Here is a 12,932-nt window from a genome sequence, read left to right as displayed (position 1 = left end):
CCAGACTCTTCCATGTTGCTTTTCTAAAGAAAACCAAGATGCAAAGCAAAAACAATCTTCTTGAAAGAAAGGATCTATACTCAGGTCCTTTCTGTTCAGAGTAGAAGGGTAAAGAGCCCATCTGAATGCACCTACAATTTCTAGCCTATGTGCCAAGCTGCGAGCCGTGCCACCCACAGCCACAGCTTAAGAACCACCGTTGAGGTACAAGAAGGCTCATGGCAATCTCCAAAGACACAAACTACCTTTACGTCACTGTTATATAAAAAAAATTTATTTTAGAAATCACATCTTTAAAAAACAACATAGGAGGGGTAGGTTATCCTGACCAGACATAAATTTTTCATTCAAATGCCAGAGTGTTATGTGGTACAATTAGCGAGGTGTTCTGTGAAGAGAATGAGCGTGTGATATTCTAGACATGTGCAACGGCTCAAATGCTAATGTGGCTTTTGAAAGGAAGGAGAGAGGAAGAAGACAGGAAGGAGGGATTGGGGAGGAAACTGTTTTGGAAACAGAAGAGCAGAGCATCTTCGTCCTGCACCTGTGAGCCCTCAAACTACTGGCACTGAGGCAGGCCCAGAGACTGCATTATTTTAATTCCCGAGTCACCGCAGCACCCTGAACCTCGAGCTGGGCATATGGGTGACAACCCAGGTGGCAAGTCTGCTGTGCCACAGTCAGAAAGCACCAGGGACGCCAGAGGAACAAGTGCAAAGCTTGCCTAGACAGCACTGGCTGTCCCTGTCCGCTAGCCTTCTTATAACCTACGGGTAGCGCCCCCAGGTGGCCAGGATCAAACACTGGCCAGAACACACAAAGTCAAAGTGTCAGTTAACACTTCCTGAGGTGCCAGAAACAGCTCTGTAGGACAACACCACAAACCCAGGGACCCCCAGTGGTGGCTGAGGCTGGAACAGATCTTTAGGTCAAAGTTCTCACGACTCAGGAGTGACCTCCTGGGGCCTGGTCACTGCTTAGCAAATGACCTCTTCTGCCCGGGTCCTGACAGAAAGCAGACAGTGTTAGTAAGAGGGCCATCTGCATATGACTTAATACAGATAGAACGCGGCCAGCGTCCCAAGCACTTTGAGAGAAACATGTATCCACTGGAGGGCTGCAACCGTCCAGGAGCGTAGGGCCCCGGGGCCCTCGGCTGGGACACCCCAGCTGGGGATGGCAGGTGCCTGTGGCTTGGACTGAATAGATCAGATCATTACCTCCTTTGAGGCAGGGTTTCACTCTATAGCTCTGGCTGCCCTGGAACTCATATTTAGTCCATGCTAGGATCTCACAGATCCACCTGCCTCTGGCTCCCAAGAGTTGGGATTAAGGTGTGGGCTATGGCACCTATTTGGTTGTTTTGTTTTTTTTTTTTCTGAGAGAGGGGCTCATGTAGCCCAGGCTGGCCTCAAACTTGTTATGTAGCTAAGACTTTAGGCTCCTGATCCTCCTCCTCTACTGGGCTTGCAGGCTAGTCACCATTCCTAACAGCAAGCACTGCTGGTACCGAGAGGGATGGAAGACAGGAGGGGGAGGGGGCTAGAAAGCCTCTGTTTGATTGACGTAAGAAGGAGGAACAGTGAGGTTGCAGATCTGAGCTTTATTGCCAGGATGATGTCATCTCAGGATGGGACTGGGATCCCTGCAAGGTGGTTCCACATGGAACCCGGGTTCTCAGAGATGTAGCCCTCCTCATGTTGTCAAAATGCATCTGGAAAGAAAATACAGAGGGGGCAGGACAGCACAAGAGGTGACAAGTGTGACCCTGAGGCCATACGCTGTCCTTCTCCAGGAATGAGAGCTGAAGACCATGCCAAGTCCTGGACTCACTAAGCTGTGGAGACCACACGGAAATCACTGTAACAGGACAACTTTTCCCACCGTGCGTCTACGTCAAGGTAAAAAAGGAGCTTCCATACACAGATCTGAGGCAGGAACCAGGCGGCCACACCCCCGCTAGACGGTGCAAGTTGCTCACTTCCGCAGCAGGTGAGGACGCAGGGAGGAGGGCAGAGTCCTGAGACTAGAACCCTAGGATGGGGCCAGCTCAGTCAGTGGTGGACCTCCGGTACCAGAACCGAGCTCGGAAGTCATCGCTGCACGTCATGAAGCCAGGGTTGGTGGGGGAGTGCACTATGCAGCGCACGATGTTGTTGTGGCCCAGGGACAGCAGGTTCCTGCGCTCAGCTGTCCTAGAGTCCCAGCAGCACAGGCTGATGGTCCTTTCGTCCGGCAGCAAAATATAGTCCTCAGTGTGGTTGAACACAGCCTGCGTCCTGTGCACTTGTCGTCCGCTCAGACCCGCGCCTGCCACACAAAGCAACATGTCAGCCTGACGACGTGAGGTCGCCTCAGACTCCCACACTGCTCTGCCCCCACTGTCTCCCCTGGGCCACCACCCAAGGCCTGTCTGTTCACTCTGGTGCACTCGCAGGTGACCTATGACACACCACCTCTCTCCAACAGTGGTCATACCCACAGTGCTAGGCTCTGCCTGTCTTCACTAATGATTCTCTTGCTGCTGGGCATACAGCTTGTAGTCACTGAACAATGTTGTGTAAAATCCTCTGTACACATCTTTATCTCCTCAGGATAAACTCCTACCATTCAGACTTACTGGGACAAACCATATGAACACTCACTTTTCAAAAGGAAACTATCATTTCATGACTATGAATAATGGTTCATGTTTAAAGCAATTAAGACAGCCAGGGCATTTCACGATGGCCTCCCAAATACCCACGTACTGCACACGCACTTCCAGTTGCAGAAACCAGAAGTCTCACGTTACTTTCACTGAGAGCATGTGTGCAGTACAGATCTGTAAGAGGAACGCGGCTACAGAGCAGAGTCCCAGCTTTCATCGTTAGCGGGGTGGATGGCCTCCTAATAGAAGCCCGTCCTCTCTCACCTCTCTAGTGTCTACTCCCTCTGGCGCTGAGGACTAAAACAAGTGACAAATGAGTCTCAGCATACAAGCGCTCAGGAGACGCTACCAGGAGAGGTTATCTGAAAGGCTGCGCGTAGTGATGGGTGCACGGCAGAGCTACTCAATGCTCGGCAGTAGACTCTGGCTTCTGCAGTGAACTGTGAGTATATTCCTAAGTTCCAGTGACTCTCAGTGATGTTGACACCGCCATTCTGTGTGGACGTACAGGTGCTCACCAGCCACATATTTAAATGTTTGACATAACACCTTTCTGAAATATTTACCAAATATCAGTAAAATGGGCTGACTTTTTCAAACTTTCACCAATAAAACAACACAGTCCCTTGAGTTGTAGACAGTTTGATGAGCCAAGAAAGATACCACCAGCTCTCTCTTCAGAGTTTACGACTGCTCATTTTACAACCACCTGTCTCCTTTAATTCCCTTGCAAACTCTGGCTCTTCCCTTGTAAACGTTGGCTCACCCTTTTCTCACCCATTTCCTGACCAAGACCACTGACCCGTGTACCATGAACTCAGCACATCTAACATCTTCTTCTCCAGTTTCCTCTTCTGTCGCCATTGTAAGAACACTCTGCTTTCTAAGTATATCTTAAACCCAGATGGGAAACCCTCACTCCCTGACTGTCAGGGAGCTGACTTAGAAATTAGGGAATAAGGAACCTGTCTATATATTCCTTTGAAGAAAACAACAACAACTACAACAACAACAACCACCAAAAACCCAAATTACAATGCCCTATTAAAATAAGCACCCCAAGTTCCTGGTATCATGGAACATGGTAGCACTGTAGAACACGTCTGTCTGGGTGCACTGTCCCCTGGGAAGCAAGGCATGTCACTTGTAAACCGAAAGCTTTCTCATTCACTCTGAACACTTCTGCATGCCAGGAGCACGTGGTTCTAAGGATCTTTCCTAAAATGACATCTACATATAAAGTCAAAGAGTGGCCCTTTAGGCAGTAACTAGCTTGTGCCACACAGAGAGGAACTGTGCTGCACCCTAGTGGCCTGGATGCCACCAGCACTTCCATGTCCCTCTCCAGAGGCTAACTCAGCTCCTTACAATACAGGTCTCCTGTGAGCTCTGTGTCTGTGTTTAATGCGAGCGGCAAACACCACATAGAGGAAGGCAGTAGAACTACCAGAGGTTTTCTATCCAGCACCATTCTTAGCTGCTAGGCAACAGATTTGAGCTCAGCAGTAGACATCACTCACTGAACCGTCAACTACACTGGGCAAATCTAAACACTATCACCATAAAGAGCGCCTGGGCACAACCACTCACTACAAACTAAAGCTAACAGGAACTAAAGGGGACCAGAGCGTGGCTTCTGGTCTGAGGGTCTACTTCACATATGGACACTGGGTCTCTTCTGAGGCCAGCCTTCTCTGAATCCCCTTCCTCCAGTGCCTCTCTCCTGCTCAGCACTGCGACCCCCGAGAAATCCCAGCAGCGCCTCTCACGCACCTGTGTACCTCACCAGTGTCCGCCCTGTGGATATTTCCCAGAGTTTAGCTACAGAGTCTTTTCCACTTGAGAGGATGTACTTGGAATTCTTGGAGAAAATGGCAGAACAGACTTCTGCCCCATCGTGAGCCTTCTCAAAGGTTGTGATGCAGCGATTGGAGACGCCATCCCACAGCTTGATGCAGCCGTCCTTGCTGCCAGTGACGTACATGTTGGCACTAGGATTATAGTTAACGGAGCAGATGGCATCAGTGTGCTGGTCTTGGGGATTGCAGGAGACAAAACACTGGAAGGTGTTGATGTCATACAGGCGAAGCGTGGGATGCTGAGTTCCCACAAGGATGAAGTCTCCAGAGGGGTGGAAAGAGATGGAGCGCAACATTTCGGCTTCCTGAGGACAGAGGCACAGTGTCAGTCACCTGCACTTGACTGAGCTGCAGGGACAGAAGGGACAAAAGCACTTTCTGGGACACAGAAAACTGGTTCTTTCTAGAACTAGTTACTGATCACATATTCTTAAAACCAGACAGGAACTTCACTTGCAAATGAACATGGGATGAAATCAGATGGACCCTTACAAACGTATTAAAGCAGCTACACTCACACAGCCACGAAAGATGAAGAGCCTCCCTAATCTGCTCTAGGGATTTTTAAGGAAAACCCAGAAGATGAGGGTCAGAAGCTGTTTCTGAAACCTGAGTATTTCTGCAACAGACTCAGCAGGGGACCACATGCTGCTTTTTTCAGATGATCAACACTCCAACTGGCACTTTTGTAGGATAGCTGATCACACTGTGAACCCTGAGAGCATGGTATTTACTGGAAAAACCTGTTTCTAGTGGTGGCTCACCTTTAGCACACGCCTGTAATCCCTCTGGCTGGAAAAAAACCAAACCCTTAGTACACACCTTTAATCTCAAACAATGGCAGAAAATTTAGTTTGTAGAAGGAAGCACTCATGTTAGAAAGTGCTGAGTGGCAAAGTGATGAATCAGAGATGAGATACGCCCAGTTCTCACGAGAAGAGAAAGGAAAGGAAGCTACTTGAGGGGCAGTGAGAGAGGAGGAGGCAGTTTTACAGGGAGAGTTTTAGAGAGAGAGAGAGAGTGTGAAGAGGGAAACAGGCTAGAGACAGGTGAAGCCAGAGAATGAGGAGCCAGAAGATTAGAACACATTGCCAAAGTCAGTATGAGGTCAAGCAGAGCAACTCAGGAGGAATCAAGAGAAGCCAGGTTGCATCAGTGAACTTGGAGTTGAATCAGAGCAGCTGAGCAGAACCAGCCAGCCAGAACCGGTGAGCTTAGGGAGTCTCAGAAGCTGACAGCATTCCAGGCCTAGATTAGACTGCATGGAGCACTTCCGTGGCTATCAGGCCCTTAGGGAAGGCAGGGCTTTCCTCTTTCGTCTCCCCTCTACCCACCTCCATTGTTTTGGTTGTGTTTTTCCCCAGCCCTGAGGCTTGATCCCAGTGTCATAAAAGTGACCCAACCCTAAGCCCCCTTTTGAGATAGGGTCTCCCTCTATGGCTGAAGCTGGCAAGGATTGACTATGTAGCAGGTTGGTCTTTAACTTGTGACAGACCTCCTGAGTGTTGGGATGACAGTGATCCACCCAGCTCATCTGCAGGCTTGCTTGAGCAAAGGACAGCCAGTGACTCCTACCTCAACAGCATGTCATCTAAGCGCCAGTCTTTTGTAGGCTGATCACTGAGACAGACCACTCAGAAAAGAGTCATGAAGTCCCCGGGTCTAAGAACCCAGCCCTGAAATCCTGTCTCAGAAAGTCAAGTGCTCCCGACAGGTCTAACCTGAATGTATTTGAAAGCTCTTTTTGCAGATGGTTTGGAATAATCAAACAATTTTAGAGTATAATCCCTTGAGCCTGAGGCCAGGATCTGTTCTGTTGGGTGAAACGCAAGACACGTGACTTCATCTACGTGGTCGTAAAGAGTTCGGATCACTGGGTGGTTCTCCATGTTCTGCTGTGCAGTCTCATTCATCATGACCTGGACCAACAAGAAAAGGAGAGATAGATGCTCAAGGCACAGAGGCACGGGGTCCACGCCCACAGTCCCACGGGGCAAACCAGAGCTGGTGACAACACAGCCACGCTGTCTGGAGCAACGGTAGATAGGAATGGTACCTCAATCGGCATGGCACTTTTGGCCAACATTCTTTCTGTGTCCAGTATCTTTATGGAAGCATCAGCAGATCCGGTGGCTATCAACTGCCCGTCTCTGCTGTAGGTGGCCACGCGGCATGGGCCTTTGTGGGAAGTGACATAACAGGTTTCATACTCGGAAGCCTCTGGTGACATTGTTTGAACATCTGCATCAAACTCCAGGTCGATCCCTGTGCCCGGGGCAACCGTATCAGAGCGACCAATGGCATACTGAACCGCAGTGTCATCGTTCTCCATCCCTAAAGGAATCAAGAGAAGAGCGTGAGAGATCTGTAAATGCAAAGATCTGTCCTAGAGCAGATGGATCGTGAGCCCTGTCCATTTCACACGTGGAGCACACTCCACGGGCAAGAGTGGGCTGGGAAAGGATTTCTGCCTTCATAGCCATTCGCTCGCTCTAACCCGACAACAAAGCGCAATGAAAGCAGCAGTGCCGCCATCACTCCATCTTTCCCATTCAGAATGGAAACCAACACTTGGCTTATTCTGTGGTGTTGAGGACAACCTAGGGCCAGGCAAACAGCCTTTCACTGAGCTAGTCCTCCAGCCCTCAATTCTAACCTTTAGGGCTACTGTCATGACAGAGCCCGGAATCCCAGAATCTAGGAGTATGAGGCAGGGGGATCTTGAGTTGAAGATCCACAACTTAATATACATATTGAGTTCATGGTAGCCTGGGAGACATGAAATCCTACTGCAAGCAAGCAAGCAGGTAAATAAGCAGCTGGGCATGATGGTGCTCACCTTTAATCCTAACACTCATGGAGAGGAGAGCAGAGGCCAGCCTGGTCTACATAATTTAAGTTCAGGCCAGCCAGGGCTACACAGTGAAACCTTGTCTTCAAAACAAAACAAAGAGGCTGGGAAGATGGCTCAATGGTAAAGAGTGCTGCTGTCCTCGGGTCCAGCTGCCACCATCCACATGGTGATTCAAAACCACTTATACTAGTTCTAGGAGACTGGGTGACCTTTTCTAGCCTCTGTGGGCATCAGGCACTCATATGGTATATGCACATACATACAAATAAAACACACATACATATAAAATAAAAAAATAAACCTTACAAAACCCCTGAACCCAGCCGAGAGTCTGGAGAGACGCTCAGCAGTTAAGAGCACTGGCCGCTTCTCCAAAGAAGCTCGTTCAGCTCTCAGCATCTATGTGGCAGCTTACAAACTATCTGCAACTCCTGTTCCAGGGAATGTGATGCCCTCTGCAGGCCTTCTGTGCATCCAATAAAGCACACATACATTCAGGCAACATTTCAAACACACAAATTAATAAAAACCATCCCTCATAACAAACAAGAAAGGGTTGGATTAAACATAACCTCACATATCACATAAAAACAACAGTAGTTGGTACAGGAACTCGAAGCACATCAAGAACTCTTGTGGTCTCTTCCCATGCATCAACTCCTGTCTGCAAAACAAAGCGGCCTCAGCTCTAACTAGGGACCTGCCGGGCTGTTTAAAACTTTTAGATAAAACCCACCAGAACAAATCTTCAACATTATATTGCTTTAACATCATATATTTTTAAAGAAAAGATCATTTGTTTATGTATATGTGTGCTCTATCTGCATACACTCCATGTGTCAGAACAGGGCATCAGATCCCATTAAAGATGTTTGTGAGCCACCATGTGCTTGCTGGGATTTGAACTCAGGACCTCTGGAAGAGCAGCCAGCGCTCTTAACAGCTGAGTCATCTCTCCAGCCCAACATTATACACTTTTAAGGATATCTAGGATTAAAGTCTTAAAACACCTCTCCCTATGTGCATGTGTCCTGACCTAGGGCTGTGTATGTGTGCGTGTGTTGTGATCACTTTCTGAAAGCAGGAAGTAGACGGAAAGCCACCCGAAACAAAACAAACTTCCCATAAATGTTCAGAGTAATGGTGGATGCAGCTGGGGGATTTAAAACACTGCGGACGGGGTAAGGCAGGGAGCTGTAGTGGGTTTGGCCTATGCTGAGTGCATTATAATGTTAATTTGTGTCTCCAAAACTGCTTACATGACTATCCAAACTAAGACACTAAGATGCCAGCAGCCAATGGATGGGCAGGACAGATTCCTGATTGAGAGAAGAGGGAGGAGATCCACCATGCCAGGAAGAGAAGGTGGAGGAGACATACCCGAGAAGAGTGGAGGACGAAGACGCATGGCTGGGTGAAGGAGCCGGGAGAGTGCAGCCCAGCTGGGCAGCCCTCTGGGTTCAGGGCAGTCAAGGTAGAATATAGAATTTAGTAAGGTTAGGAAGTGGCCCAGCAGCAGCGACACTTAAGGCATGTCAAATATAAAGGTTGTGTGTGTAAATCTTTGGGGTGGGTAGCTGGAACTTGCCAGCACCAGGACCCTTTATGAATAATTTATTTCCACAGGTATCAATGGCTAACCCATGATTCTGATATCAACAGATTCTGGTCTACCTGGTGAGTATGGAATGGGAAGGTGAAGACGGCGCGGAACTGAGTCAAAGAACAAAGCAAGCTTCCGACAATGTCTGTTAAGAAGGGAACCAAGCAGAGGAGCATGGGGGAGACAGGGTAACCATCTTCACAGGGGTGAGAGGGCCATGAGTCCTGAGCTGGGACTTGAGGGGAGTGCTCAGCAGATGGGTACAAATACATGAGAAGCAGCTTCGTTCCCTGGACTCCACTCACCCTTTCAGTACCACCACTGGATTCTGCATACATCCACATAGAAGGTACACAGGAGTAATCTCAAAAACTGCCCCAGGCAAGCATGTAGACCATCCTTCTGGAATCCACACCCACGGCTTACCTAGCTTGATGAGATGCAGGAGCTGCTCCGAGGGGGCGCACACCGACTGGGGTTTGATCTCATTGATGAGGCCATTGGCGATACTGATGTAACCGTCGTACAGCAGCTGGCTAATGATCAGCTTGTAGAGCTGCTGCCGGTCCTTCAAACCCACTTTGGTTCTGTACATTTTGCTGAAGAGGATGACAGTTTCCCTGACTGCTGCAAGAGAAACCAGGCACTGAGCAAAAGGCAGAGAGAGGCTTGCCCCCGGCCCTGGAAGCACAGGGTCCCTAGGCCAGGCCCAGGCACACACTTCAGTCTCAGCTTTGGTAGGGCTTCAGCTTAGGAGAGTGACCTTGTTTTCCCCGCCCAGGTTCCTCAGCTGTTATCTAAGTTACTGGAGTTTAATCAAAATGGTGTACAGAAAGTACATAAAGAAACTATTCAAATAATGTCACAGAATGATAGAGTAGAATCCCTGACCATTTTTTTCTTCGCTGATAAGTTTTTCTTCTCTGTTGCTCCCCCTCCGACTCTCCTGTTCACAGTGGAGTCTGCAATAGGCAGATAGCTACATTTCGATGGCTCCCTGGACCACTTTACATCAGCTGGGATGTAAATCTACTAGTGACTGTTGTGTTTATTTTTAAAACTTGTTTCCAGGCAACCGAGCTCATTATTGTAATTATACAACTTGATGAGGTAGTACATGAACACACAAATACATCATAAAAAACAAATAAGGATCACAAAATGAAAAATAAGTCAAGTTCAATGCTTTGGGAAGATCCTGAGTTAAACTGCTTAATAAAAAGGTGTCAAACACCTGCCCCATGTCTTTATTCCCAGCACTTGGGATGCAGAGGCAGGCAGATCCCTGTGATTTTGAGACCAGCCTTGTCTACATAGCCCTATCACAGGCCAGCCAGGCCTACATAGTGGGGCCCTATCACAAACAAACAAACAAACAAACAAACAAAAAGATTACTATCAAAACAAATAAGAAACGTAAAAATCCAAACACATTATACTCTTAAGATCTAAGCTCTGCAAATAAAACTGAAGATGATGGTTTCTTAATCAATCTGGGTGGGTAATTTGATAAGTATGTGTGTGGTTAGATGTTTGACTATAGGGGTCTGAAGACAGCAAGCAAGAAGGTGGCCTGGAGAAACAGCCAAGAGTTACAATGCTTGTTGACAGACACTCCGGGCTCAGTTTAAAAAAATAAAAGACTAGCAAGGCCACACAGCACAGTACTGACCAGAGTCCTTAACAATAACACCATGCAGTTCCTACTGGCAGATTCAGTGCCAAGCACTTAATTAGCATCCAATCAATAAACAAAGCTATTCAATATATTCGTGTACGTTAGAAAGAAATGGGGGCTGGAAAGATGGCTCAGTGGTTAAGAGCACTGTCTGCTCTTCCAAAGGACCTGGGTTCAATTCCCATGGCAGCTTACAACGGTCTGTAACTCCAGTTCCAATGGGCCTGCCACCTGGACACCAATGCACACAAAATAAAGCTAAATACGGTTTTTAGTAAAAAGAAAGAAATGAATACGAATCTACCTCTGCCTAAGACACTGGGACACAACAGAGGGTGAAATGAGTTCCAAGAATCTAGGGCACCCATTCAAGCGAAGGTCAGCCCTCCCCCACCCCACCCCCAAAGTTGAGGGGGAGCCTGCACACTCCAGAGCCCAGAGCTTAACCACTTGTCCTATCATCTCTTCACTCCTATCAGGAAACATCTGGGGTTGTATCACGACATTTAAAGAAAACGGGGGTGGGGTGGGGAGGAGGTCGAGCCTTTACCTAACTCCCCGCGGAACTTCCAATGGGACACAGATAACTTATATCCTTCCCGGAGGGGACACCGAGGCACGAGACAGGAGAAGCTCGCCCCCGGGAAGCTAACACCCGGGAATGCAGGAGGCCCAAGGCGAAAGCGCGCGACCACTCCTGCTCAGGGCGGAAGGCAGGGACCCACCGGGACCGAGGCCCTCTGAGAGCCGGGGTGCAGGCCGGGCCGGCCAAGTCTAGGACACGGACTTGGGGCGAACGGCCTCCTGCCATCCTCTCCGCCAGCCCGGTCCTTCTCGTGATCCACTACAGACCCCAGCCAACCGCACTAGCCCGTTTCCTTGCGCCCCCTTGACCCCGTACCCGCAGATCAGGGTCTCGGTCTCCCGCTCTCTTCTAGAAAAATGGAGGCGCGAATCGTGCCCGATCGATCGCTCGGAGTGCACACCCAGTGCGCACGTGCAAAGGGCATGCAGCCGAGCGCCGAGCACCCCTGCGCCCTCGCAAGCCTGCCCTTCTCGCCATCTTACTCACTGGCACGTTCGAGACGCTCATTCACCTTCTCCGAGCTAATCACCTCCGCGACTGCCTTGAATCCAAAGGGCTGTGTGTGACCGGCAAACGCCTGATCCTGGGGAGCACGGCGGGCGATAGAACGGCCGCAGATCGGACGGGCCGTTGGTGCACCACTTCCGGGCTCCGACAGCTCAGTGCGCCTGCGCCCAGCTACGGCAGGGAACGAGCTTCCCATAGTCGCGTTTATGGTGAGCCAATCACAGAACGGCGTCGCACGGGCTCTAGCCAATCAGCTCTTGGAGTAGAGGGTTTAACTCCTATTTTAAAAGGAGAACCTTTGAATTGTAACGGCTTAGCTACCGGGATCGCTTGGAGGCTTCGGTCGGGAGCAGGTTCCTGCCTGTGAGTTGGAAAGGGACATGGTTGGTGAGGGCGAGCCTGGAGGCTGCAAACGATAGGGAAGGTTGTGTGGCATCGGGGTAATGGACTGTCTCAATGGGTTTGCATTCCGTTCAAGAAAGATCCAGAGAGCTTTTTCCCGGCTTGGTTTTAGGTTCTTGTGGGAATGGGGATCCAGACCATCAGCTAACCGAGTCCTTTGCAAGCTGATGGTGGATGCGGGGAACTGCGGCTTAGTGGGGACTGCTTCGGGTGGAGAAGCAGAGTCTAGGTCGAATCGACGAGTCCGTGGATGAACGGGAGTTCCCTCGTAGAGTGCCCAGGACTGGTGCTGCTCTTCCCGCAGCCTTCTGAGCCGTTTGCGTCGGAACTACTTGAGGGTCTATTTCAAAGCGCAGACCCGCTAAAGCTCAGTTCGTAGAGTATTCCAGAAGCTTTAGGGTTGAGCACTGCCTTCATGGTGGCCGCCCCTGTTTGTTCCAACAGTAAGGTGGTGGTCATCCTCAGCTACACAGCAGGTCCGAAAAACCAGCCTAACTACATCTACACATGTCCCTGCCTCAACACCTCCACCCCCACAACACACACACACCTACACCCCCAAATGTGTGGTTGCTCACATCAGCAGTCTGAGACAGGAGGTTAGCCTTCGATTTGAGTCTAGCCACAGCTAATATGTGAGTGAGAGCCTGTCTTAAAAGTGTAGCCTGGCCGGGCGTGGTGGCGCACGCCTTTAATCTCAGGACTCGGGAGGCAGAGGCAGGCGGATTTCTGAGTTCGAGGCCAGCCTGGTCTACAAAGTGAGTTCCAGGACAGCCAGGGCTATACAGAGAAA

General features: G+C 49.5%; 2 protein-coding genes across 6 annotated transcripts in view; one reads left to right on the top strand and one right to left on the bottom strand.

The window, feature by feature from the left end:
- Positions 1-261: 261 nt before the first annotated feature.
- Cstf1 (cleavage stimulation factor subunit 1) lies at positions 262-11,872 on the bottom strand. Of its 5 annotated transcripts, none has more exons than XM_021193237.2 (6): positions 11,717-11,872; positions 9,393-9,593; positions 6,566-6,843; positions 6,231-6,428; positions 4,424-4,814; positions 262-2,310 (listed from the first exon to the last, which is right to left on the bottom strand). In XM_021193237.2, the coding sequence occupies exons 2-6, from the start codon at positions 9,559-9,561 to the stop codon at positions 2,051-2,053; spliced, it is 1,296 nt and encodes a 431-aa protein (XP_021048896.1). In that variant the 5' UTR covers positions 9,562-9,593; positions 11,717-11,872; the 3' UTR covers positions 262-2,050. The 5 variants fall into 5 exon arrangements, with proteins under 5 accessions (XP_021048896.1, XP_029392411.1, XP_029392413.1 ...); XM_029536551.1 differs by having other exon boundaries at positions 9,393-9,590; XM_029536553.1 differs by having other exon boundaries at positions 9,393-9,590; positions 11,742-11,872.
- A 130-nt stretch (positions 11,873-12,002) lies between these two features.
- Aurka (aurora kinase A) overlaps positions 12,003-12,932 on the top strand; it is a 14,282-nt gene continuing 13,352 nt past the window's right edge. The window contains exon 1 of the mRNA XM_029536554.1: positions 12,003-12,100. The gene's annotated coding sequence lies outside the window, so the exon portion shown is untranslated. The remainder of the gene's footprint in view (positions 12,101-12,932) is intronic.

This window comes from Mus pahari, chromosome 3 (genome assembly GCF_900095145.1).
Source record: "Mus pahari chromosome 3, PAHARI_EIJ_v1.1, whole genome shotgun sequence".
NCBI classification, from domain to species: domain Eukaryota; kingdom Metazoa; phylum Chordata; class Mammalia; order Rodentia; family Muridae; genus Mus; species Mus pahari.
The sequence above is the reverse complement of the archived record's forward strand: the minus strand, read 5'-3'. Positions and strand labels throughout refer to the sequence as shown.